This window comes from Triticum dicoccoides, chromosome 1B (genome assembly GCF_002162155.2).
Source record: "Triticum dicoccoides isolate Atlit2015 ecotype Zavitan chromosome 1B, WEW_v2.0, whole genome shotgun sequence".
NCBI classification, from domain to species: Eukaryota; Viridiplantae; Streptophyta; class Magnoliopsida; order Poales; family Poaceae; genus Triticum; species Triticum dicoccoides.
Window position 1 is genome coordinate 357,730,133 of NC_041381.1, and position 16,336 is coordinate 357,746,468.

At 47.2% G+C, this 16,336-nt stretch overlaps 1 protein-coding gene across 2 annotated transcripts; it reads right to left on the bottom strand.

Annotated features, from left to right (window-relative positions):
- Positions 1-1,067: 1,067 nt before the first annotated feature.
- On the bottom strand, positions 1,068-5,996 carry LOC119335295. Of its 2 annotated transcripts, XM_037607438.1 has the most exons (11): positions 5,838-5,996; positions 5,653-5,732; positions 4,932-5,037; positions 4,381-4,479; positions 4,211-4,276; positions 3,954-4,070; positions 1,896-1,970; positions 1,696-1,798; positions 1,556-1,603; positions 1,357-1,478; positions 1,068-1,242 (listed from the first exon to the last, which is right to left on the bottom strand). In XM_037607438.1, the coding sequence occupies exons 1-11, from the start codon at positions 5,901-5,903 to the stop codon at positions 1,141-1,143; spliced, it is 984 nt and encodes a 327-aa protein (XP_037463335.1). In that variant the 5' UTR covers positions 5,904-5,996; the 3' UTR covers positions 1,068-1,140. The 2 variants fall into 2 exon arrangements, with proteins under 2 accessions (XP_037463335.1, XP_037463339.1); XM_037607442.1 differs by lacking the exon at positions 1,556-1,603.
- Between the last annotated feature and the right edge of the window lie 10,340 nt (positions 5,997-16,336).

Below are 16,336 nucleotides of genomic sequence, written 5' to 3' on the forward strand. Positions count from 1 at the left end.
TGACGCTGCGGCGGCGCGGGTGGCCTGGGCCCCTGTGGTGGCGGGGCCCTGGCTCGCTGCAGGTGGTGGCCGGCTCCGGTGCCCGCCCCTGCTACGGCGCTCTCTGGTGGTGGCGGGCCTGCCGGCCCCCAGCCGATCCGGCGATGGCAGGTGCCGCGGGCTGTGCTCGGCGTGGATGGGGCTGTCACGGCGTGGTGGTGGCTCTTGGCGGTGGTCGGGTCCGTCTCACGGCGGCGGCTGGACTTCTTCGTCGTCGGCCCGTCGGTGAGCGGCTTGTGCAGGCCGTCGTCCCCCCTCTCGGTGCCCGGGTGCAATCTTCGTCGGAGGGTTGGCTCGTCCCCAGCTTTGGTCCATCGCTCGTCTCGCGCTCGGGCTGCAGGACCGATCTCCTCTCCCGCCTGGTAGCAGGACCGAGTCCGTCTCGCGCACGGCTGCAGGACCGCGCTCGTCTCGCGCCCGGCGACAGGACCGAGCTCGTCTCACGCACGGTGCAGCAGGACGAGTCGATGGAGGCCAGATGCATGGGGGCGCTCAGTCTCTTTGGTTAGGGGAGCGGCGGGTCTCGGGTGTGGTGGTGTTTAGGCCTTGGATGCCGGGGCGACGGCCCTGGTGGTGGTTGCGCGGTGCTCAAGGGCAGAGCCCGTGGCTCAGTGCTGCCCGGTGACTATGGCCGTGGGGGCGGTGTGGTTTCCGGGGTGTGGCGTTCGGTGGCAGTGAGTGTTGGCCGGGGTGAAAACCCGCTCTTTCTTCGGACGGACCGGCGGCGGCGAATCTCGCTCCCTTCCTGAAGGCGTCGTCGCAGCTCTCATTGCCCGTCGTGTTGCTCTAGGGGAAACTCTGACCCTCGGGTCGGGCGGTGGCGGCGCTCCGGTGTTGTTTCCTTCCTGAAGGCGCCGCCTTGGAGCGCACGGTTCGTCATATGTGGCTTCATCTCATCGCAGTGGCGTGTTCACGGCGGCGGACCCCGGTGGCTATTGTAGTGCTAGGGAAGGTGTTGCTGCGTTCAGCATCTTTGTATCCTGCCTTGGGTGTGTGCGTGTGTTTTGGTGGCGTGCGTTTATACCGTGTTGTTGTGGATTGTGCTTTATATATAAAGCAGGGCGAAAGCCTTTTTCAGTAACTACAAATGTACCATAAACGTTACACAGCTGGGCCTTGAAGCCGGTTCACTATTTCCTCTGCTCTAGCTTGTATCTCTTTTATATATTCGACAAGTACCCGTTGCTGATAAGAACCTCCTTCCTGTCAAAAATAAAAATAAAAATTACAGAGACAAAATTGTGTGAGGGGATGCTCAGGGCAAGGCACTGACAAGTTAAAATAGTTACATAGAACTCAGGAGGTTATGAATCTTACCGTGCGAATCAAGATTCTCTCAATTCTCTTCTTGGTAACAGCGTAAAATTCTTCAGGTGAAACATCTCCCTTTCCAACTGTAAGTCCATCAAGCAACAGCCTATTCCAGTCATTTTCGGGAGCTGCATTGCACAAACCAACATATCAGAGGCACTGATTATAGACACAATATAAACAATCTCTTGGGTAAAATTCATACCCTCTATTATCGATTCAAGAAACTTTTCAGGCACTACAACCTCTCCCCCTGAGAATGTCAACACAGGCACTCAAGACTCAACCAAAAGACGCAGTTATTTCTCAATATTTGTAGCTGGGAAGACATAAAGAAAGGATTACCTTTATAAGCGTAACTGCGCTTTCGGAGAAAGTTGGAAGCATATAGTTGCAACACCTTTTGAAGCATTACTTGAAGCCCTGGCTTATCTACTTCGTCTTTAGCCTAAACACATGTAAATATTACTAATATCAAGAATAATCCACGTTATATAATAATTTAAAACAACTCAAACCTAGAAAGCAAAAATAGTAGCACTTACTTGCCTCAGCTGAGCATTAACTTCTGACAGAAAACTCTCATCTAGCTGTCCTTCTTTTTCTCTGTTTGATATTTCCTGGGGATGTCAAGAACACATTAAAAATCAGAGCACAATATGGAGAACAAGGTAAAATACTAGTATGGCTTAAAATTACATTTTAACATACACATCTTTGGAGCCCAAACAATTCAGTTTCAAGAAAGTAACTGCAGGTACTTCTTTTGGAATTGATAAAAGAAACTTGCGCCCGCGTCGCCCCTCCCGCGGGTGCCACGGGCGGCGCCGCCACCTCCTGCCGCTAGCCCTCCCCCTCCTCCCCTTCCCCGCCGCCGCCGGCCAGAGCCGCCGGGGCAAAGCCCCCCGCGGTGGCTGGCGGCGGGCGCCTTCACCCCTCCTCGCGTCCGTGGCCTGCGGGAGCGGCCAAGCCGCGCGGAGGCGCCGGGGCGCGCGGATCCTGGCGGCGCGGCGGCGACAATCTTGACGGCGGCGGGCCCGATGGCACGGCTGCAGATGGGTCGTCGTCTAGCTGTGTGGCGGCTGCGTGCGGGTCTCCTCGTGGCGGCGGCCTTCGCCGGCGGCGGGGCGGCACGTGTGCGGCATCCCGCCAGGGGTGAGGACGCGGCCGCGGTGGCTTCCCGTGCGATCTCATCTGGTACGCGGTGAAGAGGCTGCGGCGTGTGCCCTCGGGGAGGGTGGATATCCTCGCCCAGATACGCCGGCGGCATGGCGACGGAGGTCGCAGTGGCCGATGGCTCGGCCGGTCGGCGGCGGCGGAACAAGGCCGGTGGCAGCGGCAATGTTCTGTCTGGATCCCGGGGCGGCGGCCCTGGATGGTGGCGGCGGGTGAAGCTCGGGCTTCCCGCGGCCGCATGGCGTGGTGCAGTCCCTGTCCAAGGCGGATCTGTGACGGCGATCTGATGGCGGATTGGTTCGGATCAGAGACGGTGACGAGCGCACGGGATCCATCTCAGCGGCTCTCGCGGTTTGGCGAGGTGGGGGTGGGAGCCCTCCTCCCAGGCTCTAGTGGTGGCACACTCTGGCAGTGGCCGGTGCGCCAGGGCTCCTACGGTGGCACTGCTGTTGCAGTTGGTTGCCGGATCTAGGTGGCTAGATCTGGGGCTTTGAAGGCGGTCGAGACGGTGCACAGGTTGTCGGGCGGATTCCTTGGGACGGATCCGGGTGAAAACCTGGTATTCGGTCGTTGGCCAGAGCCGGTGATGACGATGCCCTTATCATCGTTTCCTTCATGAAGGCATCATCGAGGTGAAACTCCCAACCCCACCCAATACTCCGGGGGAACCCTAGATCAGTTGATCGGATGACGGCGGCATTCATGTGTCGTTACCCCCTTGGGGGCGGCATTCTTGGAGATGCACTCGGGCTCGAGGGACCAACGGTTGGCTTCTTCGGTGGAGCACTGTTTCTTTCTACATATTCATGGCAGAGGTTCTTGGCGGCATGGAGCAGCGGAGACTTGGCGTCGGATGTGTGGCGATGGACATGCGCAGGAGGTCGACGCTGTCTGGCGTCGTGGTGGCGTCGGCAGCAGCTAGACCGGGCAAGGTAGATGCAGCAGTGCAGCTCTGAAGATGGATTGGTGGCAGGTGGCTGCGGCGGCCTCATACCCGGCAGGCGTCCTGGTTGAGGAGCACGCCGGACTGGTGGGTGCCCATACCCGGCAGATGTCCTGGTTGGGACCTCAGGTCTTAGATGTTTAGGGCTGCGAGGTCTGTTTGGTATTAGGCCCAGACTATCAACATCCCTTCATCAATTGGATAGAAGTAGAGACAGTTTGTTGCCTAGACGGTGGCTTCAGTCTTATTGTTGTATCACTTTGTAAGGTCTTGTGTGAATAATTAATAAAATGGTTGCATGCATCATCCAGATGCAGAGGCCGGGGGTCCTCCTCCATTTCTAAAAAAAAAAACTTGCGCAAAGCATGATTGAAATTAAATTATATAAGCAGTACAAATGTCCATATTCTTGCACTGATTTTCACATTTGACAATTATAATGTGAAAAACAACTACTGTATAGAACAAGAGATTTGTGCTTTACTTTTTCCATCAATTTGAGAGCCTCCGGATTTCTCGGTGGCCACATCCCATCTTCTCCTTCATTCATAACAGGACTAATAATTGCCTTCAGAACATCAGTTGACTGTTCAATCTTCTCCTGAATCATAGGGATTAAATTAGCAGCATGCAAGGAACACGTAGTAATCATATTAAAAATACAAAGGCTTGAGGAATTCACATCAAGTGGCAGACAGTAGCACTTAAATGAGGATATCCATGAAAGAACATGGCTCTTACATCAGTCTTGTGGACGACACGGTCAACTATGTTCATGACATTCTCTGCCAGTTCTTCATAATCTTTCTAAAAAACAAATGGGAGATGGATGCTATAAAAAGTGAGAAAATTGATGATAAAAAAGACAATAACCGCAATTAGTAGAAATAAATCCAGATGTGCAACCATACTTTATCATCATCCGATTTGCATAGATCAATCCGAGCAGCCAGCCGAACCCAGAAACCCTCACTGAACGCTAGAATATTTTCAACCACTATTAGATCAAGCTGTTTGCATGTAAGAAGGTACATTAGTTCTTCATCTGGTACTTTTATGTAAAACGATAAAATTAATACACTCAAAGATTTGTCAACTTTACAAATCATATCATACCTGAAATATACTAGGCATACTAATAAAATCTAGCCGCGTATTTGGGCACACTTCGAACACTCTCAACATATACACACAAAAAAGGCAAATTTGATAGCTCATAAGGATCTGCTATACTTTAAGTAGCTAATCAAATGTCACTAACCAACCAATGCCAAGCTTGGTTCTACCAATTATGAAATAAGCAAGGGGAGGATACTCGAAGCACATATGAGCCAAAGATTTACATATTGAATGAACTGATGATATACAACAAATATAGTTCAACACTGAAATATAGGGAAAGGAATTGTAGCTTCTTGTGACAAGAAAGATCAGTAAAACTGAAGATATGCAGCATGGTTACCTCTCTGGGATTTGCATCTCTAAGCATATCAATCAGCCTATCCATTTCAATGGTCTTCTTGAAGGATTCTTCAGGGCCTTTAACGGCTGCGCATAACAAAGTGTTCCTGTTTTGTATTGAAATCATAAGTTTTTACCGAACAATATGAATTCCACGTCACACCATCTAGTCCCATGCAATCTCTAATAGAAAAATAAAACGTTCGAAAGCAAAATCACATAATGACTCACATGTACTCCCTCTGTCTCAAAATGTAAGACGTTTTTTGACACTAATTATATTTTGAGACAGAGGGAGTATATGGTAGTATCAGAGTTCATGAACAAACATAGAATGAAAATACTTATACAAGAACCAGAAGTTTTCATCACTAGCAAAAATATTATGACTTTCTAGCATTGGTCATGCTTGCTAACCTGTTTAGCGCTGTAGGGCCCATCTAGTTAAATTTCCACACTCACATTTAGTGAATGTAAACAATGCTATTACCACTACAAATTGGAAACTGTGCACAGTACAAAAATTTCCCCAACTCATGTATGATGTATCTCCCAATCCCATACAATTTCAGCTAAGCAGGTAACATGAACTGTCCTTTTGTAATTAGAGAAATAAGTTAAACCAGTTTAGACAAAATGTCGTTCCTTCAAACAGGAAAGCATCCAGTATACACAAGAGAACCAAACTGAAAGAAAACAGAGAGCAAGCGCACAGCACGAACCTCTTCCGCGGATGCGCGTGGAAGGCTCTCCTCCGAGAGGAATGCGTAGGCATCCCCCAGCACCATTGGCGCAGCGACCCCTAGCCAGTACAGAATGGATTAAAGGAAGAAAGCAAACGGTCAGAGAACCCTTGAGCTCGCTGGGGAAGGAGAAGAACAGAGGCGCGAGATGAAGAGGGCGCAACCGCAAGCCGGGGCGGGAACGGGGACGGCGGCGGGCGGAGCGACGTGGAGGCGGTGGCCGTCGCCATGTGCGGCCCGGCGGGAGCGAAGCGCGGTGGAGGGCAGAGAGAGCGCGCGCGTGGTCTGCTCCACGAATCCCAAATCCAATCCTGACAAGTAGGAGTGGCCATTCGAGGGCTAGTTTAGTTTGGGAGGAATTCCTTATTTGGCCCTTTTTTAAATTTTGCTTTCCATTTTGGTCCAAAAAACTATTTTTTTTTCTTTTTGACACTTAAACTTTATTTTGTTTCCTACGTGACACTTCCGTCAGATTTGGTTAATAACGGTGTTAAGTCTGACGTAAAAAGACACTTTTACCTCTAGTGTAGTATGTAACCAGATTATTCACATGCAAACAAAGAGGTAATATGATATATTTTGTCGTGGTTGGATAAATAAAAAAAAGTACTATATGACTAATCATCAAAAAAATTGCGGGGGATTAAAAATAATAGGATGAGTGGAATAATAACTACCCATTCAGCTTCTACTGTAGGCTGTAGTGTATAAATTTGTGCAGATTAATCATGCGGGTGATAGTTTAGACCTCGATGGATGATGTCCCTGAGCTGTGTTCGCGCCTCAATTTGCTGCACAAGCTCACGCCACAATCGAGTAAAATGTCTCCACCGAATCGTTCCAAAAAATATCTCCTCAATACCATGTATATACATGAATCAGCAGGATAGTTACGAAAGTATTTCGCCGAGATCGAATTGATCCGAACGATTAAGAGCTAGCTTTTACTGATTCGCGTACGCATGTGAGGTGCCGGCTAGACGTGTGTTCACTGTTCAGGCGAAATCAATCAAGCGCTTGCATGCTTCTTGTGCTAGCTTGTACCTACTCGTGCGTGAGCAACTGGGGCACGTTTGGTTCCTGGGCAAGCGCTTGCCTTGCCTCGCGAAGCAAAAAGCAGAGGGTTTGGTTCCTCGGCCAGCTTGTCTCGTTGCCTGCAATTTTCAGCTTTTTCCTCATTTGCTTGAGCGAGCCGATTTGGCTAGCCTTCGTTGGCAAGGCTAGCCTTGCCTAGCTAGGTGTGTGGGCATGGGATCCAAACACGCCCTGAGTGCCGCGCTCTCGCGGATCGAGTTGTGCAACGCGACTGGTCGGGCACTGGTGCATATGAATATTTGAATGTGGAATCTCCAACGCGCAACACTTTCATACATTTATATTCACGCTCCTTCTCTTCCCTTTCTTGGTGACATGTATTACCACCAGGGGTAAAATTGTCTTTGTACGTCATAGCTAACACCATCGGATGAAAAAATGAATGAAAGTGTCACGTAGGGAACAAAATGAAGTTTAAGTGTTAAAAAGGGAAAAATGAAGTTTTTTGGGCCAAAAAGGGAACCAAATTTTAAGAAAGGGCCAAATAAGGAATTCTCTCTTAGTTTGGCTGCCCTATTTTCTTTTTCCTTCGAAAAACACTAGGTTCTGTTTTGAACAAATCAAAAATCTAGGAATTTTGAATGATGGGATTTCTATGAAAATTTTCATTTGGTGCCGTTTTGACAACGAAATTACTAACCTAAATTTCTTGAAATTCCCATAGAATAGGGAGAAAAGCATAATTTTTGTCCCTCAACTTTTGACGGAGTCTAAATTTGGTTCCTCATCTTTGAAATTGGACAACTTACACCCACAACTACTAAAACCGGACAAGATTCATCCCTGGTCTTGGTTTTGAGCGGTTTTGGTGCTGGGTCACCCCGGTTTTGACCGGTGCTGACTTAAATACGTGTATATCTTTCAAATTTGTGAATCTTTTGAAATTCATGTTGTTTTTCCAAATCTCTATACTTTTCACGTTTGCGTAAAAAATTCAAATTCGGATACCTTTTTAAAATCCGCACTATTTTCAAATCCACGTACTTTTTCAAGTTCACATAATTTTCCAAATTCGCATACTTTTTTCTAGTTCGCGTATTTTTCTCAAATCCGCGTACTTTTTTCATGTTCGTGCACTGCTTTCAAATTCGTTTACTTTTTCAAATTCATGAACTTCTATAGAAAGTACGTGGATTTGAAAAAAAACACTTGAACTTGAAAATGGTATGCAGACCTGAATACAATAAATGGATTTGAAGAAAGTACGCGAATCTGAGTCAAAACACGGTCAAAACCGGCAAAAGTCAGCACCAAAACCGGTCAAAAACGTGTCGAGGGACGAACCTTGTCCGGTTTTAGTGGTTTGGGGTGCAAGTTGTCCGGTTTCAGAGTTGAAAGACCAAATCTAGACTCTGTCAAGAGTTGAGAGACGAAAAGTATATTTTTCTCTAGAATGGGCCATACCATATGAAGTTTTCGGGAGAAAAAAACCTAAAGTCCTCCCTCATGTTTTCATCTCTTTGTGTCTACAATTTTTGTGTTTCTCCCGAGTGACATCCAGAAGATAGTTTTGCAGTTTTCATGTAGCTTTAGTTCATGTAGGAATACGAGATTCATGTCATTTCAGTTTCTGCTTTTTCTTGTTCCTACGTCTTGAGTTCATGTGTTCCAAATGGGACGAGGAACTTGGCCTTTACCTCCTCCATACATGAGACTTCAATGATATGCCACTATATACTTTGAAATTGATAATTGTCACACTTAACTATGGAACCTTAAGGATTTGTCCTTTTAAACTTGGTACTTTTTGTCGTAAATGCTAACAACACAACTCTTCATTAATCTCGAATAAGAGGTATGGCGTCAGCATGAATGCAAGTGGGACCCCAACAAAATGAAAACACCATCACTGCTAGTCAAGTTCCAGCGGTCGGTTTATTAGGGACCGGATCTTTGAAAGATCGATGGCGTGGCAATCATTCATCTTGTGATGAACTGCGAGGCCACTTGGTTGATGGCTGAATCCATGCTTTGGAAGATCCCTTCGTTCCTCTCTTTCAAGTTGCCCACCAAACCAATTGCACAAGAGAGTTCCACACCACGCATACAGTGAACTTTGGGCATGGCGACGCAACCCACCTGCCACAAGTCCAAGAGGGGAGTACAACTAGTGACGGGGAGGGCGCGTCGGGAAGTTTGAAATGTTGTAGGACCTCGATCCCAAATTCCTGTGAGAAGGGGCAGTAGGCCAGCATATGGGCGGCGACGTCTAGAGCGGAACGATAGAGAGAGCATGGTGGATCGTGAGGCCATCCACGCTTCGCAAGGTTGTCTATCGCCAGGCACTTGCCCATCGTAGCCAAAAACGAGAACACTTTTGGTGGGGTGGCATTCGAAAAAGATGTGGTCCACGTCTTCTAGACATTGCACACAACAAGTCATGCCTCTTTGATGCCTAGGTTTGTAAGGGAGACAACTGTCAGGACCCCGACTCAATGCCACACCGATCTAGCATGTAACATCTCATATCACTTTGCGGCCTCACGCACGGTATTCCCACGGATGTCGCCTTACCAGGCCCGGGACCGTTTGCGCCTTTTGGCACACGTATATGATAGTGTCGCTAGCATCCATATGACAAGGAGCCCGGGCTGACATGTCTAGTCGTAAACCCAAAGTGGCACTAACTTACAGGGACATGCATACATGACCCAGCAACGAATGTGTCGTTCATCAGCGAGTGAATCCGGGCTGTAGCAGCTGGGCTTGCAGGACTCCGGTAAACCGGGGATGTAGCAGGCTAACAGGACTCCGGTAGACACCACGTGACATTTCCCGAAAGGGACAGACACAGGAACGAAGAAGGACACATGCCGGTCAGCCTAAATGTTCCAGAGCAGTAGCAAGCTACCAAGGCTCAATGGAAGCACTAGGAGACATTTTCCGATAAGAGAGACTACCAAGGATAAACAACTAGATAGTCAGATCCCACACATACCAAGCATTTCAATAACATACACACAATATGCCCGATATGTGCAAATACAACATGGCATCACAACATGACTCTACAACTCAAGTATTTATTCATTAGGCTCCGAGGAGCGAGATATTACAAATATGGGTCTCATGACCCAGCATTCAGAGCATACAGGTCAAAGCACATGCGGAAGCTTAACATGTCTGAGTACAGACAACTATAAATGAAAAACGCTGAGAAGCCTGACTATCTACCAGATCCTGTCGAGGGCACAAGATCGTAGCTGAGGTAACAAGCTAAACGTCGAAGTCCACGCGGAACTACTAGTGAGACGGAAGTCTCTGCAAAAACATAAAATAGGCAAACGTGAGTACAAATGTATCCAGCAAGACTTACATCAGAACTAACTACATATGCATCATTATCAACAAAGGGGATGGTGGGGTTTAACTGCAGCAAGCCAGCTTTGACTCGGTGGCTATCCTGAACTACGATTGCAAGTAACTCTTTTGAGGTGGCGCACACGAGTCCACATATTCACCATACCAATACACCACTATGGATCCGCTCCCGTCTCCCTACGAGAACGCCACCCATAGCACTCACGCTTATCTTGCGCATTTTAGAGTATCCACTTTCACTTGTCTATGAATTGTACAGGCAACCTAGAAGTCCGCGGACACGACTATTCGAATAGATGATGTTAACCCTGCAGGGGTGTACTTCTTCACACACGCTCTCTCCACTTACCACCATGTACACGTCGTGTATCTCGGCAACCTTCAAGCAGAAGCCTGGCGAGGGAGTCGGCCACGACCTGACTAACCACACAAGTCTTTAGTCCAGGTTTATCGCCTATTCGGGTTCCATCCACAAGGAGATCCGGCTGGGGTGTCGCTCACGGCCCCAAACGATGTGAGCAGGGTTCCCAAGCCCACCATCCGGGTGCCAATTGGTACACCGTGCCACTGCGCCTAGTCTGTCCCAAGCCCACCTGTACCGGGTGCCACCTGGTAGACTACTAGCACTACCTACAAACACCAGAAACTAGTTGCAACTCCTGGACAAATATCGAGTTGATTAATAAGTCAAGAGGGGCACTTAAGCATTCCAATGTGTGGTAGTAGTTGTTCATGGATCACAAACACATAACTCAGTTCCTGAGGACGGTTTCAATGAGACAACCACCATGTACTCCTACATGGCCTCTCACCGCTATCTTTACCAAATCGTGTTCACACACTTAGCTCTCAACAGTAGGACATGTTCACCACACTCCAATTCATCACCGATGAATCAGACCTGACTCAACTCTAAGCAGTAGCAGGCATAACAAACAAGCATGAATGAGTAGGCATATCAGGGCTCAAACAACTCCTACTCATGCTAGTGGGTTTCATCTAGTTACTGTGGCAATGGCAGGTCATGCAGAGGAAAGGGGTTCAACTACCGCAGCATGTAACAGTTGAATCGTTGTTGTCCTAATGCAGTAAAAGGGAGCAGGAGCGAGAGAGTGGGATTGTATTGGAATGAACAAGGGGTTTTTTGCTTGCCTGGCACTTCTGAAGATAGTATAGTTCTTCATCAGTGTCATCGAACTCATCGTCGGAACGTCGTCTACTGAGAGGGGACAAATACCAGCAAACAAGGAAGAACACAATCAATGCAATGCACAATATGATGCATGATCATGACATGTTAATATGCTGTGATTTGGGCTAATGCAACTAGCAACAGGTTAGATGAAGCTGGTTTGAATCCAAGATTCAAATTCAAACTCCATATGTGGATATCCAAATGTCATTCATATGATTTGTACTAAACAGAAGCTATAAGTTGTTCTAACATGCATGAAAACGTTACAGATGGATAGATTGGATTTTTCTGATCATTTTTCATATATAAATCTTTTCATTTGGAGTTACGTTGAATTTCTATGAATTTTACAAGTTCTGGGCATTTTTTGGAATTTCCTGGTTTAATAAAAAACGCTAGAAAAGCATTATGACGTCAGCACTACGTCATGCTGACATCAGCAGGTCAACACGGTCAGCCACGGTCAAACCTGATGCGTGGGCCCCATATGTCAGCTGCATAGTGGCTAAACCAATTAACTAAACCTAAACTAAAACTGCCCGGGTTTAATTAGCATGTGGGGCCCACTGTCAGTGGTACGGGGCGGTGATTTGTGGCTAACTAAGCCAGCCACGTCAGCACAGCTGGGAAGAGGCCGCCGGCGACCTTTCGACGCGGCGGAGACACGCTGGAGTCGCGCTGCGGCATCGGCTGGACGCGCCGAGGGCATGTGCGAGGAGCTCCTGCTCGCCCGCATCTATTGGACCGGACGAGAGGCCGCGGGGTGGCCGGAAACAACACCGGTGGCGGGCTACAGCGGCGGCCAAAGCTTAACCACAGTGGGGAACTTCACTGGAGGGCGGTTTCGCGCGGAAGAGAGAGGGAGAAGGTGCGGTGGCTCACGGCGGTTCCAGCAGAGGCGACGGCGAAGACGGGGGCGCACTGGACGGAGCAAATCAACGGCGGTGGTCATCGGCATCCAAGGATGAGGAGGAGCCCGATGGTGATGTTGCTGCGCTTCTGAGGACGTGGGCTTCGGCGGGGAGAAGTGAGCATGGGGGCAAAGCTCGGGGGTACATTTGGGTGGCGAGGGGTGGCTGGTGGCTGCGAGGACGACGGGGGCGGCCATGGCTGCTACCGGCCGAGCTCAGGGATGAGCGATGGAGGAGAGGAGAGGGCCAGGGAAGGGGGGAAGGACAAAGGGGGTCGAGGGCGTCTCCAGGCGCGGGGACAGGGAGGAGGATGAGCCTCCAGCGCGAAGCAGGAGATGGCAGGGAATGCGCGCGAGCTCGCCACACTTCCCCTCTGCCTACTGGCAGGAGGAAGAAGACGGCTCTGCCCTCGATGGGCTGGGCCGCTACAGTGCCAGAATAGGTAGGCCGGCATAGGTAACTCTCTCTCTCTCTCTGTTTTCTAATTTAAATTGTTTCTGCTTTCTATTTATTCTGTTTTGTTTTGATTTAGTAAAATACTAAACCATTTTATATAATCCTGGAAATAGTTAGGGGTGTTGTCTGAGTTATTCGAGTGACCCATAACAATTTCAAACATTTTTGGAGCACCTAAAATATACATAGCATTTAAATAGCTCCAATTCAAATATGTTTGAATTAATTCAAAGCCCAAATATGTCCTGCAAAAATGTAAACCATCTTTGGTAGATGCTTCCACCTCAATCCAGAAATGTTGAACATTTTTAAAGGGCATTTTGAGTTCAATGAAAAAGATTTTATTTTAACCCTAGTCAAATTCATTTGGTGCTAGGGTTTGAGAATCCCCATTTCATAGTTAAATGAAATTTAGACACGATGACATGATGATCATGCAAGGACAAGCAAAGGCTAAGCTAGGGCTGTGACAACAACTCTTGATCTATTTGCCAAAGTGAAGGATCAAAGGGCCGACTAGAGGGCGGATGAATAGGAGATTCTAATTTTTTGAAGTTTTTCTACGCAAATTCAGATAGTGTGGGTAAAGTATGTTCTCTTGATGTGTAGTCTACAATGAGAACAAAGTATATGGTGCAACAAGCAAGCAAACAACAAGATAGACAATGGCAAAAAGTTAGCTAGCAAGCACTAACACGGAGTAAAAAAAAGTGTGGAAAAGAATTAACCACAAGTTGGAGAAGATGATATATCCCCAAGTTCACACTCTTGGGGAGTGCTAATTTACTTTGGACAGGTGCAGGTGCCAAAGCTTTCTGAATCCCACCAATCGCTCACCCTATTCTCCTTTGAGTGACCCAAACGGAATGAGACTTGAAAAACTCGTGGTTGGACTTGAAGGCGCCCACCATATCTTTACAAACTTCTATGGAGCACACCACAACAAGGAAGTTTATGTAAGGAGTCCAACTGTCTAGGAGTGCCCAACAACTTCAATAAGAACAAGATCCACTTAGGATCAAGGGGGATTCAAATTTTCTTGGTGAGGGTGTAGATATTGGTCTCCTCTTGCAGTCCCTAAAGTACGATCAAGTTTGGTTGGAGATATGGCTCAAACGTATCTAATTTTCAAACATTTGTGATTGGTTTTTGGGACCAAAACTTCCTCTAGTGAATAAAAACTAATCGAGGCTGAGGTTGTTTTCAACAAAATGTCAATGCTATAATCTTTTTGTGCAGGAAAGTGTTCGGGAAAAATAAAAAGAAATACGGAATGGACTAGACTTGGGCCAAGGGGAGGCACACCCTAGGCACGCACATCCCTAAGGGCCTACACATGGTGCCTAGGGTGCGGGCGTCCCTTGATGGCCCTCGGTTCCCCCGGCTTTATATTATCCTAACACGCTCCTCAGATTTATCGTTGAATTCTTTTGTGAGGTGGAAGCACGAACACCATTATTCTTCACCCCAGATGGCTACTGGAGATAGGGTCTTGCCTTTGGAGAGGGGGGAGACTTCACCATCCACATCGTCAACCCCTTCTCCAAAATTGTCATCATGTGCTCCCAAACTGTGTGTGTGTAACCTGTTGTAGGCACATGGGATGGATGAGAATTGGATGAGATTGATTATGTACTAGACATTAGATTGATTGGGAAATGATCCCTAGTGTAATGATTTTATGAGAAATGATGTTGCTATGACTTTGTTATGCCCAATGCTCATTACCAGGGCTCAGGTAATATGATTTCAGATATGAACCAATTGTGTCTTTGATGCATTTTATATGGTTGTACTTGCAAGTCATATGCACATGATCCGAGACCTCATGTGTGAGGGACCGGGATATCGATGGGGATAGCTATAATTTGAGGATAACATGTATTCATAGTGTTGATGCATAGTTTCGGTTGATGCGCAAGGTCACCTTAATAACCCATAGTTCCTTTAAGGACCCAAAGCAAGGGGGTTAACTGTAGATGAGAGGCAAGTTCTTAAAATATACATGTCTCTCAACATACGAATACATGCCTACGATAATTCAAGAACATGAGCTAGTGGATGTATCCTTGTTAATTATCTTATTACATTTTAAAAATCATCCATGCAACATCCCAATATCCATCCCATGCCTATGTTCAATACTACGAATTGCTTTTTAAGTTACTTTGTACCTGGCCACCACCGAGTTTTTTTTCTGTTGGTGTGTTACTTTGCTACCATATGCACCATACATTTGCTACTAATAATTTCCGCAAGCAAGTATTTTGTTTCAGATGTGGTTGAATTGAGAACTCAACTTCTAAAGCTTATAAATATTTTTTGGCTCCCTTGTATCGAATCAATAGATTTGGCTTTATACTTCTCATCGAAGACTGTTGCATTCACCTAAACTGGTGGGTTATCAAAACTATTTTTTAGCACCATTGTTGGGGAGGGGGCATAGACCTATTTATAGGTCTGCTTGGCATTCATTAGGTTGTTGCAATTATTACCCATCATGGGGAAAATCCAAAACCCACGCCAACAATTGTTCCATCCACTACAAAAAGAGGTACTGCTCGGAGTACTAAACTGCTTATGATTCACATAATATTTTTAATCGACTTGTGACACCACCATCACTTGTACACACCAATAAAACACACTCTGAAATATCACATGTTATTAATGGTATTCATGATGAAACTATTGATATTGTTGCTACTGCTCATGTTATTACTATTGAATCTCCTCCTTTGGGAGAATTACTTGATTGTCATCGGGAGGGACGTTTTGGCTCCCGGGTGCATATGCTCCATATGCTCCTGGGTGAACAGTAAATTCAAAAAAATGTAAAAAAATAAAAAAATTCTGATTTTTTTGTAGATGTTCATGTTAGTGTAGCAAACATGCTTGACAAATTTCATGCAAAACAGAGCAACAGTGTTTTGTCGGTGAAAAAACAAAATTGGGGTGACATTTGATCTTCAATTTGTTTTTTGCATAGGCCAAAATGCTTAACCTTTTTGTTTCAAAATTTGCAGGTAGCATTTGGATGTGACTAAGAGCCTGTTTGGAAATGGTCCTGCTCTTCTGAATCCTCAACTCCTGCTCCTCCACCCAAAATGCTGCTCCTTGTAAAAAATAGCGCTAGAAAAAACTGTTCGGCAAGCAGCTGCGCTCACGATTCACGAGGAGAGGCAGAAGAGAGTGAGTCGGGCGTAGCCGCTCGAACCATTTTCCACTTGGGGATGGGAATTCTTTTGAAAATTGTTGTGGTGGGCGCACGGCAGATGCCAAAGGATGGCTAAAGAGAGGAGGAGGCTCGAGGGCACTGGTGGGCTCCAGAGTCCAGGTCGGCATGAGCGAGCGAGGGACGCAAGACATACCCAGGTTCGGGGCTCTTCGGAGACATAACACCCCTAGTCCCGCCGAGTGTGGTTTATATGTAACAGTACAGAGTTGCTCCTTGAGCTGCCTGAAGGAAGGAGGAAGACTAGCCAAGGCTTAGGCTGCTCCCTTCCCTGGTGTGTGTGGCCTGAATAAGTGCGTCTCTGCCCATGTACATGAGGGCTCCTGGGGGGGGTTATAGGTCAATCCCCAAGGGTTACAATGGTAAAGATACAAGGTCGTGGGGCCGGGTTGTCATCGTCCAGGAAGCCGGTGCTGGGACCCGTCAGGTGTCAGGGATCGCCGGGCACGG

Excerpts from the sequence above, each read along its gene's own strand:
- LOC119335295 (XM_037607438.1), bottom strand. The coding sequence starts at position 5,903 with ATGGCGACGGCCACCGCCTCCACGTCGCTCCGCCCGCCGCCGTCCCCG. Across the intron at positions 4,071-4,210 it reads GTGTCGTCCACAAGACTGAT|GAGAAGATTGAACAGTCAAC; the intron begins GTAAGAGCCATG and ends CCTATGATTCAG. Across the intron at positions 1,799-1,895 it reads TTAATGCTCAGCTGAGGCAA|GCTAAAGACGAAGTAGATAA; the intron begins GTAAGTGCTACT and ends ACATGTGTTTAG.